General features: G+C 37.5%; 1 protein-coding gene across 1 annotated transcript in view; it reads left to right on the forward strand.

Annotated features, from left to right (window-relative positions):
• The window catches only part of LOC102194574 (CUB and sushi domain-containing protein 1), a 157,282-nt gene that overhangs the window by 60,519 nt on the left and 83,218 nt on the right, over positions 1 to 13,545 (forward strand). The window contains exons 18-21 of the mRNA XM_005745789.1: positions 4,301 to 4,427; positions 4,605 to 4,816; positions 6,935 to 7,126; positions 9,079 to 9,217. Coding sequence (XP_005745846.1) covers positions 4,301 to 4,427; positions 4,605 to 4,816; positions 6,935 to 7,126; positions 9,079 to 9,217 — 670 coding nt within the window. The remainder of the gene's footprint in view (positions 1 to 4,300; positions 4,428 to 4,604; positions 4,817 to 6,934; positions 7,127 to 9,078; positions 9,218 to 13,545) is intronic.

Genomic DNA, 13,545 nt, shown 5'->3' on the forward strand with positions numbered 1-13,545 from the left:
CAAAAATAAAGGGTGATTTCTGAAGTGATGAATTTATAATGTAAGCCAGACAACTCCCTAGTACCCTGAAGGTGTGAAGAGCATTTTATGCCAGAGACTTTGACAGAAGCCTCAGCTTTCTCTTTTATTCTCAGCATGCACAGCAAATAGAATATTCTATCAGAAGAGACTGAAGGTGATGTAGGAAACAATATTGATTCATCTGAAATTGTTGCTTCTTGAATAAAATTATGGTAAAATACGACCAAACAGAGATATTATGTCATAGAAGAGCTGCAATAACTCTTTTTTCGATGTACGACTATACAGACTGCTTGCTATATAACCTAATTTTGACCGCATGCTGTTTTTCTAAAGTTGTATAATGACAAAGTTTGTTTGTCTGCATGCTCAAAATTCATTTTAGTCAAATTAGATAGCAATCATTTCAGATATAAAACAAAAAAAGTTTTTCGTTGTTAAACAAACTTACTGCACACCCGTATGAAACTGATGATTCATGATTAAAACTGTCCTCTTAATAGGAATCACTTCTTCAACCCTTCTGACTCAATCTGCAACAGAGAATCATAAATAATAAGAAAAGACAGAAATGAAGATAAATGAAACTTTTAAAAAAGGACAGCCCTCCTGCACTTCTCTCCAACTCCAACAACACTACTTGAGTAGTTGAGAATGCTGACCACAGATTTAAAAATAAAAGAATCATCATCCATTTCCAATGTAAATGTCACAAACAGACAGTTACAGCAGTTACAGTATATCAGTTTTGCAATGACTGACCACCACATGACTGCACACAGTGTTTTTTCAGATAGTAAAAATAGTTTTTAAACTGTATTTGGCCCATTTAAAATATATTTGGGCATTTCTTAACGTTTTCAGGCAGATAAACTATCAGAGGATAGCTGTACCTTTAGTTGACATTTAGCACCTCTTAATTAGTTCTGAGAAAAGTATGCCAAGAGATTCAGGTGCTTTTTAACTTGTTTCCCTCTCTTGCTTTTAAGTGTGTAAAAGCTGTTTCATATTTTAACTACAACAAGTACAGCTGGTCATTCTGATTCCTTATTTTCATTCAGCAACCTCCAGTGAAGCATGGAAGGTTTGTTTACGTGTATTGTTTGTAGCTAGCTTTGAACCCCCTAAAGGAAATTTGCAATTTTTTAAAGTCCATAATTCCTATTTTGTTCATAAATATTGTGTGGCTTTGCATATTTTGGAAATGAAAGCACAGTTCCTGTAGGTATTCCATCTTGCTGAGTAGATGTGGGCACAGAGCACATGTTAATTTGGAATTCCCCACTGTAGTGCTTAACCATGTGTCTTGTAACCTGCCAGTACATCTGAAGTCTGTCATGTGGGTTATACCCAGCTGTGGTTTCTAATGGCAACTAAAAACAATGTGTGTGAATGGATGTGTATGGCGAAGAGTGTGTGTGTGACCCTGAATGCCTCTGCAGTCAGTAAAATTTTTGCAACTGTTCTGTCACTGCCTTATTTCAGGTAAGCCAGCAACCGGGAGAATACTTGCTGGCAGAGCCCTGGGCTAACTACCTCTGTAGCTACCTTTGCGTGCTCATCCTTTGTCTGTCTGTTGGAGTGTTTGTCTTTCTGCCTCTCTGACTGTCTCCTCCACTGTCTGTCTTGCTTACTCCCATATCTATGTGCATAAGCATGGAGATCAGGAGATAGGTTTGCCTCAGGCTGTTTCTATACCAAGAGTGGTTGTCTGCTACTTTGAGAATATCTTTTTTCCATTTTTCCCCTCTCCTTGTTCAAACTGACAAGGAGAGGGGAAAATTATTCCGACAATATTTCAGTTTTGGTAAAATCCAGGTTTTCATACAACACATATAAATTTACAATTTTGCATGTACTTATAAAAACACAAGACATGAACACAATAACCAAGCCACCTCTTCACATACAACTTTATAAAAGTAAAAAACATGAAAGATCAAATTTAAATAAATGCCTGCATATTTTTTTACTTTTAAGTTCACACATGTGTATAAACTTTCATTACTACAGCACTCACTCACACATTATCTTTACATGGAACAGTTTCATTACGGCAATACATATTGTTATTGGAAAAAACTGTTTTGATAATTATATATTTTTTCAAAAAAAGATCTTTTGTATTTTCTTGTACAGTGTCCATTTATTATGAGTTACGCCTCACCATAGCTTGGCACATTACTTTTTTCTGTGTCCTACATAATTTCACTTTCAACAACAGAAATAGTCTTTTCGTTGCAAATTATGTTACTGAGATAAGATTTCTGCTTTTCTATTGGAAAGGTCCCAAAGGGTCAAGCCCAGAGCAGCATGCAGGATTCTATTGGCCTTGAAGTCCTTCCCTGGCATATATAAATATTGTTTATTTGTGTATGCTGCCATGTTAAGGTCACAAAGCTGAGCTGCAGGCAAAATATTGCAAAGTACTTTATCTGAATAAAGGGATGAACAGAATATTTGTCTAAAGTATAAACATTCTCCCAGTGTGATGACAAGCTCAGAGTTGTGGTGATAGTATGACCTGTAAGGATGTGTGCTTCCCCTGGTTCCCCTTGATACTGCACCAAGTAAATACAGTAAATGTTTACATTTGAGTCTCCTGCAGTCCTCTGTCTACACTGAGGCAACACAGTCTCATCAAAATTTACATGACAATAATTAATGTCAAAGGCAGAGGTAAAGTAAAGCAAAACTATACTCTTTATCTTTCTTTTAAAGTGGAAAAACTTTAACTACCTTCCCTCTGCCTGTACATTCATCAGTATATGTCAAAGCCAGAACAGCAATTAAATTTGCAACGGTCTGAAAATATCTCATCAAAATTCTCCACACCTGTTGGCCTGATCTTTAAAACTTCTTCTCTGAAAATTGGCCAAGGCTTACTTTGCAAGTTGTGTTGTAAGTCCTATCTGCCAGCAAGAGTGATAAAAACACAACAGAATAGTTGCCTTTCTTTTCCTGCTTTCATTCACCAGGGACAGAAACAACTATGTTGTTGTACTGTGGATGCTGGCGGGTGTGTTCACATGTCTGGATGTGCTTGCGTAACTGTAGAAATGTTTTCAAGTATGTTCCTGGCCTTGTGTGTGATTGTCTCTTGGAGTACCCTTTGTGTTTGTCTTCACATGGAAATTCTGATTTGTGTGCTTTCTGCCCAGGGTAATGCAACAACAGTAGGTTGCCATGGTTTTGTAGATTGTAGGGCTGTGTTAATGATGCACGTTTAACTCACACAAACAAACACACAGACATGCACAGATGTACATACACACACACAGACATACCTAAACAGCAGTCATCTTCTTGCGCTATGTGCTACCATGATGAGTTTAAATCTCTTACCAGCTTTGCCCCCTGATTTGTCCATATTCACTATTTTTAACCTCTCTGTCCACAAAAAACAATATAAAATTAACAAAAAACTCACTTGTGCTGTAAACTGCCTCTTTTTTCTTGAACTCCTTAACAGAAAAGAGTCATCAAAGTTATTTGCCAGCCTTGAAACGCTATACCAAAAGCTTGGATAATTCAAGGTTGATTTAACGATTCAAGCAGTTCTTAACTGAATCTCATTTAACTTAACCTTCACACCTCAGTGCAATTTACAGCGAAGAACAGAAGCTACATCTTATAGAGATAAATTGAAACATTAATACAAAGACAACCATAAAATGTTTAATGTAGGATCTGGTTTTATAGAGAGAAATCGTCTTCAGTGGGCCAAAATGTCGGGCCAGATCTAAAACTGGTGGAAACCCTACTTCTCCAAACCAACCCGAGGATAAGAAGACCCAGTCAAATACAGTCCCGATCAAACGTTTAAGACCACTTGGAAAATGGCAAAAAATCATATTTTGCGTGGTTAGATCTTAACAAGGTCCCAAGTGGAGCTTCAACATACAACAAAAAGAAATGGGAGTGAGACAAAACATTTTTTTGAGCATGCAATTTAAACTGAAACAGGCTGTTTTACAGCTGATCAAAAGTTTGGGATCACATGGCCACTAATAGGCCAAATCTGTGCAAAAATGTGGATTCAAAAAAATTATATTTTTTATACAAGTTATCATAAAATGCAGTACTTGCTCCAATGTTCCTTTATGCTTTCTTTTATTATGCATAGTAATGTCTGCTATGGTGTTTTAAAATATCTTGGTTAATATGCATTAGTGAATGGATGGATGTGTTTCAGCTGCTGACACTTTAAGCTGCATAAATTAAGGCATCAAATATGCACTTTTTTCCACTCTCATCTTCTTGCTTCCTGTCCTTGTAGCTGAGTGTGGAGGTCACATAACTGGTGCGGTGTCTGGACGGATTCTGTCTCCAGGATATCCTGCTCCATACGACAACAACCTCCACTGTACCTGGACTATAGAGGCTGATACAGGAAAAACTATCAGGTAATTTAAGTGCACGTGAGTAATGTCGCAATGACTTGCAGTTATCTGGGGTATTTCCTGTTCTACATTAATGGTAATGCTTCACAAAAGGATTGAAGAATAGAAACTGGCTTTTTTATAAATAAATAAGTCTGTTGATGTGAAAGTAAACAATCTTGTATTTTTGTGTTTCCTCAGCCTGCACTTTATTGTCTTTGACACCGAGGTTGGCCACGATATTCTGAGAGTTTGGGATGGCCCATCGGGACCATCAGATGGTGGGATCCTGTTGAAAGAATGGTCAGGGCCAGCGTTACCTGAAGACATCCACTCGACTTTCAACATACTTACGCTGCAATTTGATTCTGATTATTTCATCAGCAAGCAAGGATTCTCAATACAGTTCTCCAGTAAGTAGCTTTCTCTTTATACTGATATCATTAAACATGAGGTAGAAGAAGAACATTTGAGTTACGAGAAACTGCTCAGAAATGTAACACGATTCTACTAAATCTGTCCTACTTTACCCCTCAGATCCCTTTATGAAGGAAAGCCAATTACAAAATTACCTATTAATTTCGTTAAAACTCACCACTCATCCATATAGTTTTGTGGTAATCATATAAACCCTATTTTGGCTATAAGAAAATTAAGCTGGCATTAATGTGGAATTTAACAGGATTTCTGAAAAAGCTTTAGTCATAGAATCAAATGAGACATTTAATATCTCACCTTGGGAGCCATGTTCAGTAAGTACTGAAGTAGCCCACCAGAGACGGTGTCTCATTTCATTTTTAGAGCATGAAAGATTTATTTGGGAAACTGTAGTCTTGTGTTTTCTGTTAATTATTTTGTAGATAACGTTAATGAATTGATTTTTCTGTTTTTGTTTTGTTTGTGTTTGGGGGTTTTTTCCCCTTTTTTTTTAAGATGAGCTCACTGAACCTAAGCTGTTGCTGCCGTTTGTCCCAGGGCAACCTGCATGGTTGTTGTGCCATTTTGATGCAGAGATGCCCTTTGGTATTTGAGTCAGTAGACCCCAAAATGTCTGTGCATCCTCCTTTTAGATTAAAATCTTTTTGATCCACTATGGCACCAAAACCGATCAGAGGCACACCGAGAAAGAAGGATTTAGAAAGTACCATAACAACTAGGCGAGAATGTCAACTGATTGCTCACGAGACCATTCGTACACACCTGTTCTTTATACAGGTTTGTGTGCGCACACAAAAGTCCAACACGCATAACTGTCAGGTTTTCTACAAATATTTAAAGTAATACAAATTTATGTCTACATATTTCTCGGTTTTTCTTTCTCGCCATCCTTACACATCGTCCCGTTCTTTCCATGTGGAAAACAATAAATATTTGCCCTTGGTAACATCATAATTATAGCCCTATTATTCCATTACTATGGTAATGACCTTATATTTTTACCTCCACATTGATTTAGGAGGTGGTATTCTCCACCGTTTGCATTTATTTAAGGCCAAGTTTTTTTCCTCCTTACTTCTTGACTTAACACCTTAGATTTATATTTTAAGCCCCTAAGGGGTCCAGTCCCAAAGGGTGGATAGATATCCCTTCTCTAAACAGTGCTGGAATTTCAGAAAACAGAAAGGGACAATATTTAATATCCAATTTATGCTGTATTTTTTTTTAACATAGATCATTTTTTTCTTACTCTTTAGACAATTATTAATCTGATCAAAGCACTATGTTGTACTTAACCAACAGGCAACCAAGCTATTTTACCAAATGAAATGTCGGAGTCAGGGTCCTTTATATTTGGCTCTGTTTCTGTTGACCATACCTATGAAATGTTATATATAACATTTTTAATGTAAAATTGTACATATAAAATTACATTGTTCAATCTCGTCTGTTCAGTTACTCTTATAAAGCATTTTCAGTTTCAGCTAAAATAAAATAGGAAAAAGAAAAAATGTCAATTTTTAAAGCCCATAAAGTGAATTGTGTGCTCAAGTATGCTTGTGCCATTTTAACACCAAACTAAGATGAACTCTGAAAATTAAAGTCGTTATAGATTTTTGTTTTTTAAGTCTTAAATCGTATTTATCTGTTCTATCTTAAAAGTAAATAAATAGAAATGTTATTTGTAGATATGTAATGCTTAAAGTATTTGGAGCACCTTAGGGCTGATTGTGCAGTAACGGGCAATGTAAGTTCATCTAAATCTAGTTATCCCCACTTAGCACGCTGCTTAGCTCGAAGGCAGAGCCAAAAATTACCTAACTTGTTGGGGTCAGTGTGACCACATGTGTCTCCCGATATCACTACTTCTGATAAGTAGAGTAATTATATTAGTCACTGTCAGCATGATAACATAATAATAAGCTCCATTTGGACTCACTCTGCTATGCGTGTGTGTATTGTTTTTGCTTCTGCTGCTGACAGTACGACACTGGCAGTAATGTTACGTTTGAGTGCATCTGTCTCAGTTCCTTTTGTTCTCTGTGCTCCTAGTACATCAATATTTGTCTGCCTTTGTTTTCTGCACTCTCCAGCCACAACAGCCACGACCTGCAACGACCCCGGCATTCCTGTCAATGGTTCTCGATATGGGGACAGTAAGGAACCTGGTGACAGTATGACATTCCAGTGTGACCCAGGGTATCAGCTTCAGGGCAAAGATACTATCACATGTGTGCGAATGGATAACAGATTCTACTGGCACCCTGACCCTCCAACATGTGTAGGTAGGTGTACAGCTCTTTTGGATCTCTTACTGCCAAGCTGGACCTTCAGTTAATTCACCTGATACATTACACTTTGTTTGGGGGCTTATATATATCATATAGCACACTAAAAAAACAGAATATGATGAATTATATTATTAGATTAGATTAGATTAGAGATTAGAGATTATATCTCTCGGCTGGCCTGGGAACGCCTTGGTGTTCCCCCGGATAAACTGGAGGAGGTGGCTGGGGAGAGGGAGGTCTGGGCTTCTCTGCTTAGGCTGCTGGCCCCGCAACCCGGCCCCGGGTAAAGCGGAAGAAGATGGATGGATGGATGGATATTATAAAGGCACTAGTAGCATTTTTGTGGTGGCTCGTTGTTTTGTTTTGTACATTTGAACACTACACAATGGTAGACTCCACCTAAGGTTATATTTGGGTTGGACACTGAACACCCTTGGTATGTTTATCCCGAGGTTTGATCTGTAGCACTGTCGAATGATGGAAATAATGTTGATTGAGTTCCCACGTTAAACAGTTGAAAGTCCGGCGCACTTGCTCCTTTGCACTGTCATGCTTTCATGTCTTTGTATTCCTCTTTACGCTCTTCTTAAGCATTTGACTTCTTCACTAAAGGACAAACATGGCCTAAAGCCCTGAAACCTGCCTTATGTTTTTAATTAATTAAATTCATTGAGCTTTTCAATAATACAATCACTAATACAGCAGCTTTTCTCACCAGACAGCCTACGTACTTATAATGCTGCATGCCAATATTTTTTGAATTAACAGTGCTCAGGTGCCAAACTACATGGCCTTAATGTGTCACATTCATTTTGTTGATAAACTGCGTCATCCAGTTCAGTTTTGTCTCACATGTGACATTGTGTGCCACGTTAGAGTAGATGGATGTGGAAATCAAAAGAGATTACCATTCAAGGTCCTGAGCTACATTATTTTCAATTATTCAAGGATCAGAACGGACAGATTTCACAAGTCACTGAAAACTCCTGAAGTAGCAGGTTGCTCGTGTCGTCAGCCACCCAGCTTGCACCAAGACACCACAGACAGCTGGCTTACTGTTAGATGCTACGGTCTCCTTTTCTGTTGCCTTTTGCTTTTCTTATCAGCCACCAGTGTATAGAAGTCCTCCAGCAGAGTTACACAGACCAGAGATTGCCTTGTAACCATGTGTGTGAAACACATTATTCTTTGTCCCTGATATTGCCTTTGACTCTTTGCTAGTGACCTCAGGTTTGCATGAATGTAGATAAAATGTTGGGCTCATATCTCGCTCCATTTTCGCTTTACTTAGAGGGTGCTTCCCTGTCCTGCACTTTCACTTCAGGTAGCGAGTCCTCTGTGTTCAAAAGCTCCCAAGATGAAACATACTATACACGACTATGCACAATGGACTTAGTGTGTTAGTGTGCTTCTGCTTGTGAGTGATTTGCAAGTGTTAATACCTTTGTTTACTTCTATTTCACTGTTGATAATCCATTCACACCCACCTGCCAGCCCCAAGACACATCTCTGTGTTGCTAACTCTTCCTTCACATCACCAAATTGCTGCTTGAATGCATCTTTCTGTCTCTCTTGCCAATATCTTTTTCCTGCTCTCTGGCTTCTTGTGGGATAAAAGATCGCTAGGGGTAATTTTCTCTCTTAGCTACCCCCAGCCCTACACTCTGCAACTAAATCTCGCAGTCTCTCTCTCTCTCTCTTTCTTTCTCTTCTGCTGTCTGCAACCACCTTTGGAGGTTATATTGTCCACTAGGGGTTTTTCCCACTGTCCTCACCAATTTCTGCTATACTCGCCATTACCAACTAACTCATTTTGTCTCTGCCTTTCTGTGGGTTTTATATGACAGGTCAATCAGGGGTTATTCTGAGTCCAAATAACCCCAAGCCCAATGCTATGCAATAATGTTTCTCCCTTTTTCTCCCTCACTGTTCTCTCTCATCTTCAGCAACATGTGGCGGTAACGTCAGTGGTCCTTCTGGGGTAATTCTGTCTCCCAACTACCCCCAGCCCTACCCGCCTGGGAAAGAGTGCGACTGGAGAATCCGAGTCAACCCAGACTTTGTCATTGCCCTCATCTTCAAAAGGTAGATTACCTATTAATTGTATCTATTAATGAAAGACTAACCTTTTACCTTCCCTTTTCCCAAGCATGTATGTTTATGAACCTTAAGCTAACAATTGCAGCTGACTCAGTAGATGAAAACTTATGTTTTTGCCACTTTAAGGCAGATTAAGCATATACACATTATTTTATGTGTTTTCCCTAATGATAAAGGGGTGGTTCCTGCTCTATTTTCTTAAAGGGAAATGTTTAAGAGGTGTTGACATAGAAAACAAAGCAACTTTGACAGTTTCTGATAACTTCGTGTTAATTAAGGTTTTATAAGTGTCACAATAATATGTAATGTATGTGTGTTCTGCATGAAACAAAAGCCATCTTGAATCGTGTCTATTTATTGTGCCTGAAAATGCTGATATTTCTCACAGTCACTAAGACATGTCTTATTGGCACATTCTGGTAAGTATTTAAGCTTTTTTTGCTAGAAAAATTATTAACAGATTATATTAGGATGTTACAACAGGAAAGATCAGGGACTGCAACTGTAATAACACATCAGGACAGGCCGATGATTTCACTGATGATATAAATGTTTAAAGTGTTTGTCCAACTGTGTGAGAAAACATTAAACATTTTAATTTTAAAGATTTTAATGAATGTTTATAGAAGTTTTAGTGTCGACTCCCTGTAACCGTGGCCATCGCAGAGTCAAAAAAAGTCATTCTGCAGTAAAATTCATTGTTTTTGTAGTAAGATTATCTCTTTAGAAATCATAACCTTTTAACAGCCTAAGGCCCAGATTTACCAAATGGACCAAATTAACAAATTAAAAAAAAATGGTAAAAATCCACTAATGGGAGTGGAAATTCGGAACTAATATATATACACTGCTCAAATTTAGGGATCACTTTTTAATCAGAGTATAGCAAAAAGTCAGTTAAACCTCAGGATATTGGACAGCCCCCAAAACAGGAATTATTTTATTTTTCTCTCCTCATCTTCTATGAGAGTTTTTCCACAATGTTTGCATCTGGCTAGGGCCAGTGTCACTACTGATAACATGAGGCGATAACTGGACCCTACAGAAGTTGCACAGGTAGTTCAACTCCTCCAGGATAACACATCAGTACATTGCTGGAAGATTTGCTGTCTCCAAGCACAGTCTCAAGAGCATGGAGGAAATTCCAGAAGACAGGCAGTTACACTATGAGAGCTGAATGGGGTTGGGTCCTTAACCCATCGGTAGGACCGGTATCTGTTCCTTTGTGCAACTACAAACAGTATAAGCACTATCAGAGAATTACAAAACAACCTCCAGCAGGCTACTGGTGAGAATTTCCATGACAAAACAATCTGAAAAGACATCATGAGGATGGCTGAGGGCCCCACATTTTCTACTGGACCTCATGTTTTCCAGAAACTCAGTGATGCCCTGGTCCAGATCTGGCAGGAGAGCCCATGGATACTATGTGTCGACCCATTAGGAGCATGACCTGGTGTTAGGCATGCATACAAGCGCAAGTGCGGCCCATACAAACTACTGAGTACCATTTTGAGTTACTGCAATGAAATCTCTGCAAAATGGACTAGCTTGCCGGGTCATTTTTTCACTCAGATTTTGGGGTGTCTTTGAATTAAGCACTTTGATGGTCGATCATTTCCATTTCCACAAAATGATGCAGCATCTATTCATTTCTAACATATTACCTAGTCCATAACAGTTTAGATATCTAGCCTTTTTTTCCATTGTCATCTAATGCGTTTTCAAAACAGTGTACAAAGATGTGTACAGATCGTTTTTGACTAATCTACATTCTACCAAGAGCATCCCCAATGAAGGGATGAATAATATGTTAACTAAAATAGTTAAAGTTTAGGACTGTGCACATGTTTCCTTCTGGAAGCAGAATGGTATCAAATTAAAAAGAGGCAGCTGGTGGAGAATCAGTATGTTTTTGATATAGTCTTCTGTTACATATTATTGTTAACTCCGCTGATAACTTTGTCTAATCTATTACAAGCGAATCCACAAAATAAAGCTAAAACTGAAATCTGTAACTTTTGACATGTATGATTTTCAGAAGAATGCAGTTATTTACTGCCAAATTCTGACCCATACATATATCAATGAAGCAATTGTTAATGTTCCATTTGCATAAATGTGCACATAGCCCGTAATTGGATATTGTAAGATTCAGTCATTAGATATGTCTGAATCTAAATCCCAGTGATTGCTTCATTTTGACAGATGTTTGAATGTGGTGTTTAAGAGACCTGATAACAACAAGGTAGAAGTCCAAAAAAGCTGCTCTGCTTGTTTCTCTGCTGAAAGGAAAAAATTACAGATACTTTTTTATCTTTGAAGAATCTTTGTGGAGAAATGGGACTAAAAGGCTGAAACACTGCCCATCATTCACTATAAAAGCTAATTTGGCTTCCAATACGTATTTGTAGGCCTTTTGAATTGGGATTCTCCTCTTCCCTCACTCCAGTGTGTCACGCTGAGTTCAGTTCAGTTTAGCTAACAAAGCCAAAAAACAAGAACTGTTAACATGTCAGGGCGAAGACTGTGCAAAGAGACAGATGTCAAGACAGATGCAACATTTTGGCACCACGTTCATAGCTTTTTGCATCCAACGCTTCCAATTACATGCTCATTCTGACATTTTCCCCCGGCATCCCGAATAAATTGAGGCTTTTAGCGCCAACTATCGATCATAATAACACATGCTTTTATTGCGTGTGAAATACAGTGTCGAACCTTAGCCATTTCTATAATTCCTACCTGCGTGCATGCTTTTCAGTCACAAATTTCACATAGCTGGGATTGTTAATAAATCTGACCCTAAATCTTTTTAGTCTTTTATGTTTCATCACTGTGACCATTTTGATAATGTCCTACACATAGGAACAAGGTATTCTAAATTAACAGTATCTAATGATCTAATGTATATATCAGTGCAACATTGAATACATCACTATACAAATATATCTATTTGTATTATATCTATATTGAAAAGTACTGTGACTGCATGCAAAAAGAAATTAGAATGATCTTTTTCAGACAAACACACTAAACTTGATGCAGTGAGATTACAGATACTATTCTTGCCTTGAAATTGCTGTGTGAATAAAAGGAATTTCCAACCATTTAATGTTTTGTTTTTTGGTAATAGGGCAGTGTTTATTTACATTTCGAGTTCTGCTTGTGCCTCGGTGGTAAATATTTTACAAGTCACAGTGGTTAGCGGCTTATGACTAAAGCAAAAGTGAAGACTTGAGCTTCAAATGTAGCAAAAGAGATAAAAGCAAAGCGGACTTTCTCCAGATTGCCAAAGGAGAAAAAATGACCCAATTTTTGCTTCATGTTTTTAAGCTTGAGAGATAATTCCCTTCTGTTGTAACAGTGAGGCAGTTTTATTTTACTTCTAATTAAGTTGTATTGATATTGGTTGTTTTCTGAATGTTGTGTATCATATTTTTCATGATTTGTTTAAATTTAACTGTTATTTCTAAGCTTAGCTTGAATAGACTACAAAATGACCCAGTTAGTAATGACTTCCCGATCAGCCTTTGAATTTAATCACAATGTGTTTCTCCAGTCAAGACAAACCTAGTTTTGAGATGTCATTATCTGAGCGTCCACATCCGAGTGACCTTTCTTTTGTAGCTGTTTTAAAAGGTATCAGCCTGAAATCTTATTTCATTTGTAAAATAACCTAAAATTATATTTTATGTATGTTTTAAATTTATTTACAGGCTATTTGGAGTCATTTTAAAACAAAACACATCCGTATTCATTTCATTTCCATGTCATTACAATATATTTTAAAATGTGTAATTCATTTCATAACAGTCTACTCTCTCAATTTTATGTCATTTTCCCTGATTTTTCATCCAGAGCTTAATATACTCTAGTTTTACTGTTGTGGTTTGTAGGGTAATAATGTTGTGCCATTTCTTTTCAGCGAGTTTTAGTTTTATCACACTTAGTTTCTTTAGCATTTACACCCACGTGTATTACTAATGCAAAAGGTATTAGTAAAGACCATTTAAAGCTCCGTCATTGCAAATGGGGTTTGGGTGTAGTTAATCTCATTTTATACCAGACACAAAACAGGCCTTAAACTGAAACATTCATTGCACTCATTTTAACTTTGGTAATTTTTGCATACCACATTATTAATGTGTATTTTCAATAACTAATTTTGCAGTGGGAAACTTGACACCTGTTTTAGCCTTCAAAAAAGTAGGGGAAATACAGTGGCTTGCAAAAGTATTCGGCCCCCTTGAACTTTCCCACATTTTGTCACATTACAGCCACAAACATGAATCAATTTTATTGGAATTCCA

This window comes from Pundamilia nyererei, unplaced genomic scaffold, assembly GCF_000239375.1.
Source record: "Pundamilia nyererei isolate P.nyererei 1_Seehausen unplaced genomic scaffold, PunNye1.0 scaffold00166, whole genome shotgun sequence".
In the NCBI taxonomy this organism is placed as follows: Eukaryota; Metazoa; Chordata; class Actinopteri; order Cichliformes; family Cichlidae; genus Pundamilia; species Pundamilia nyererei.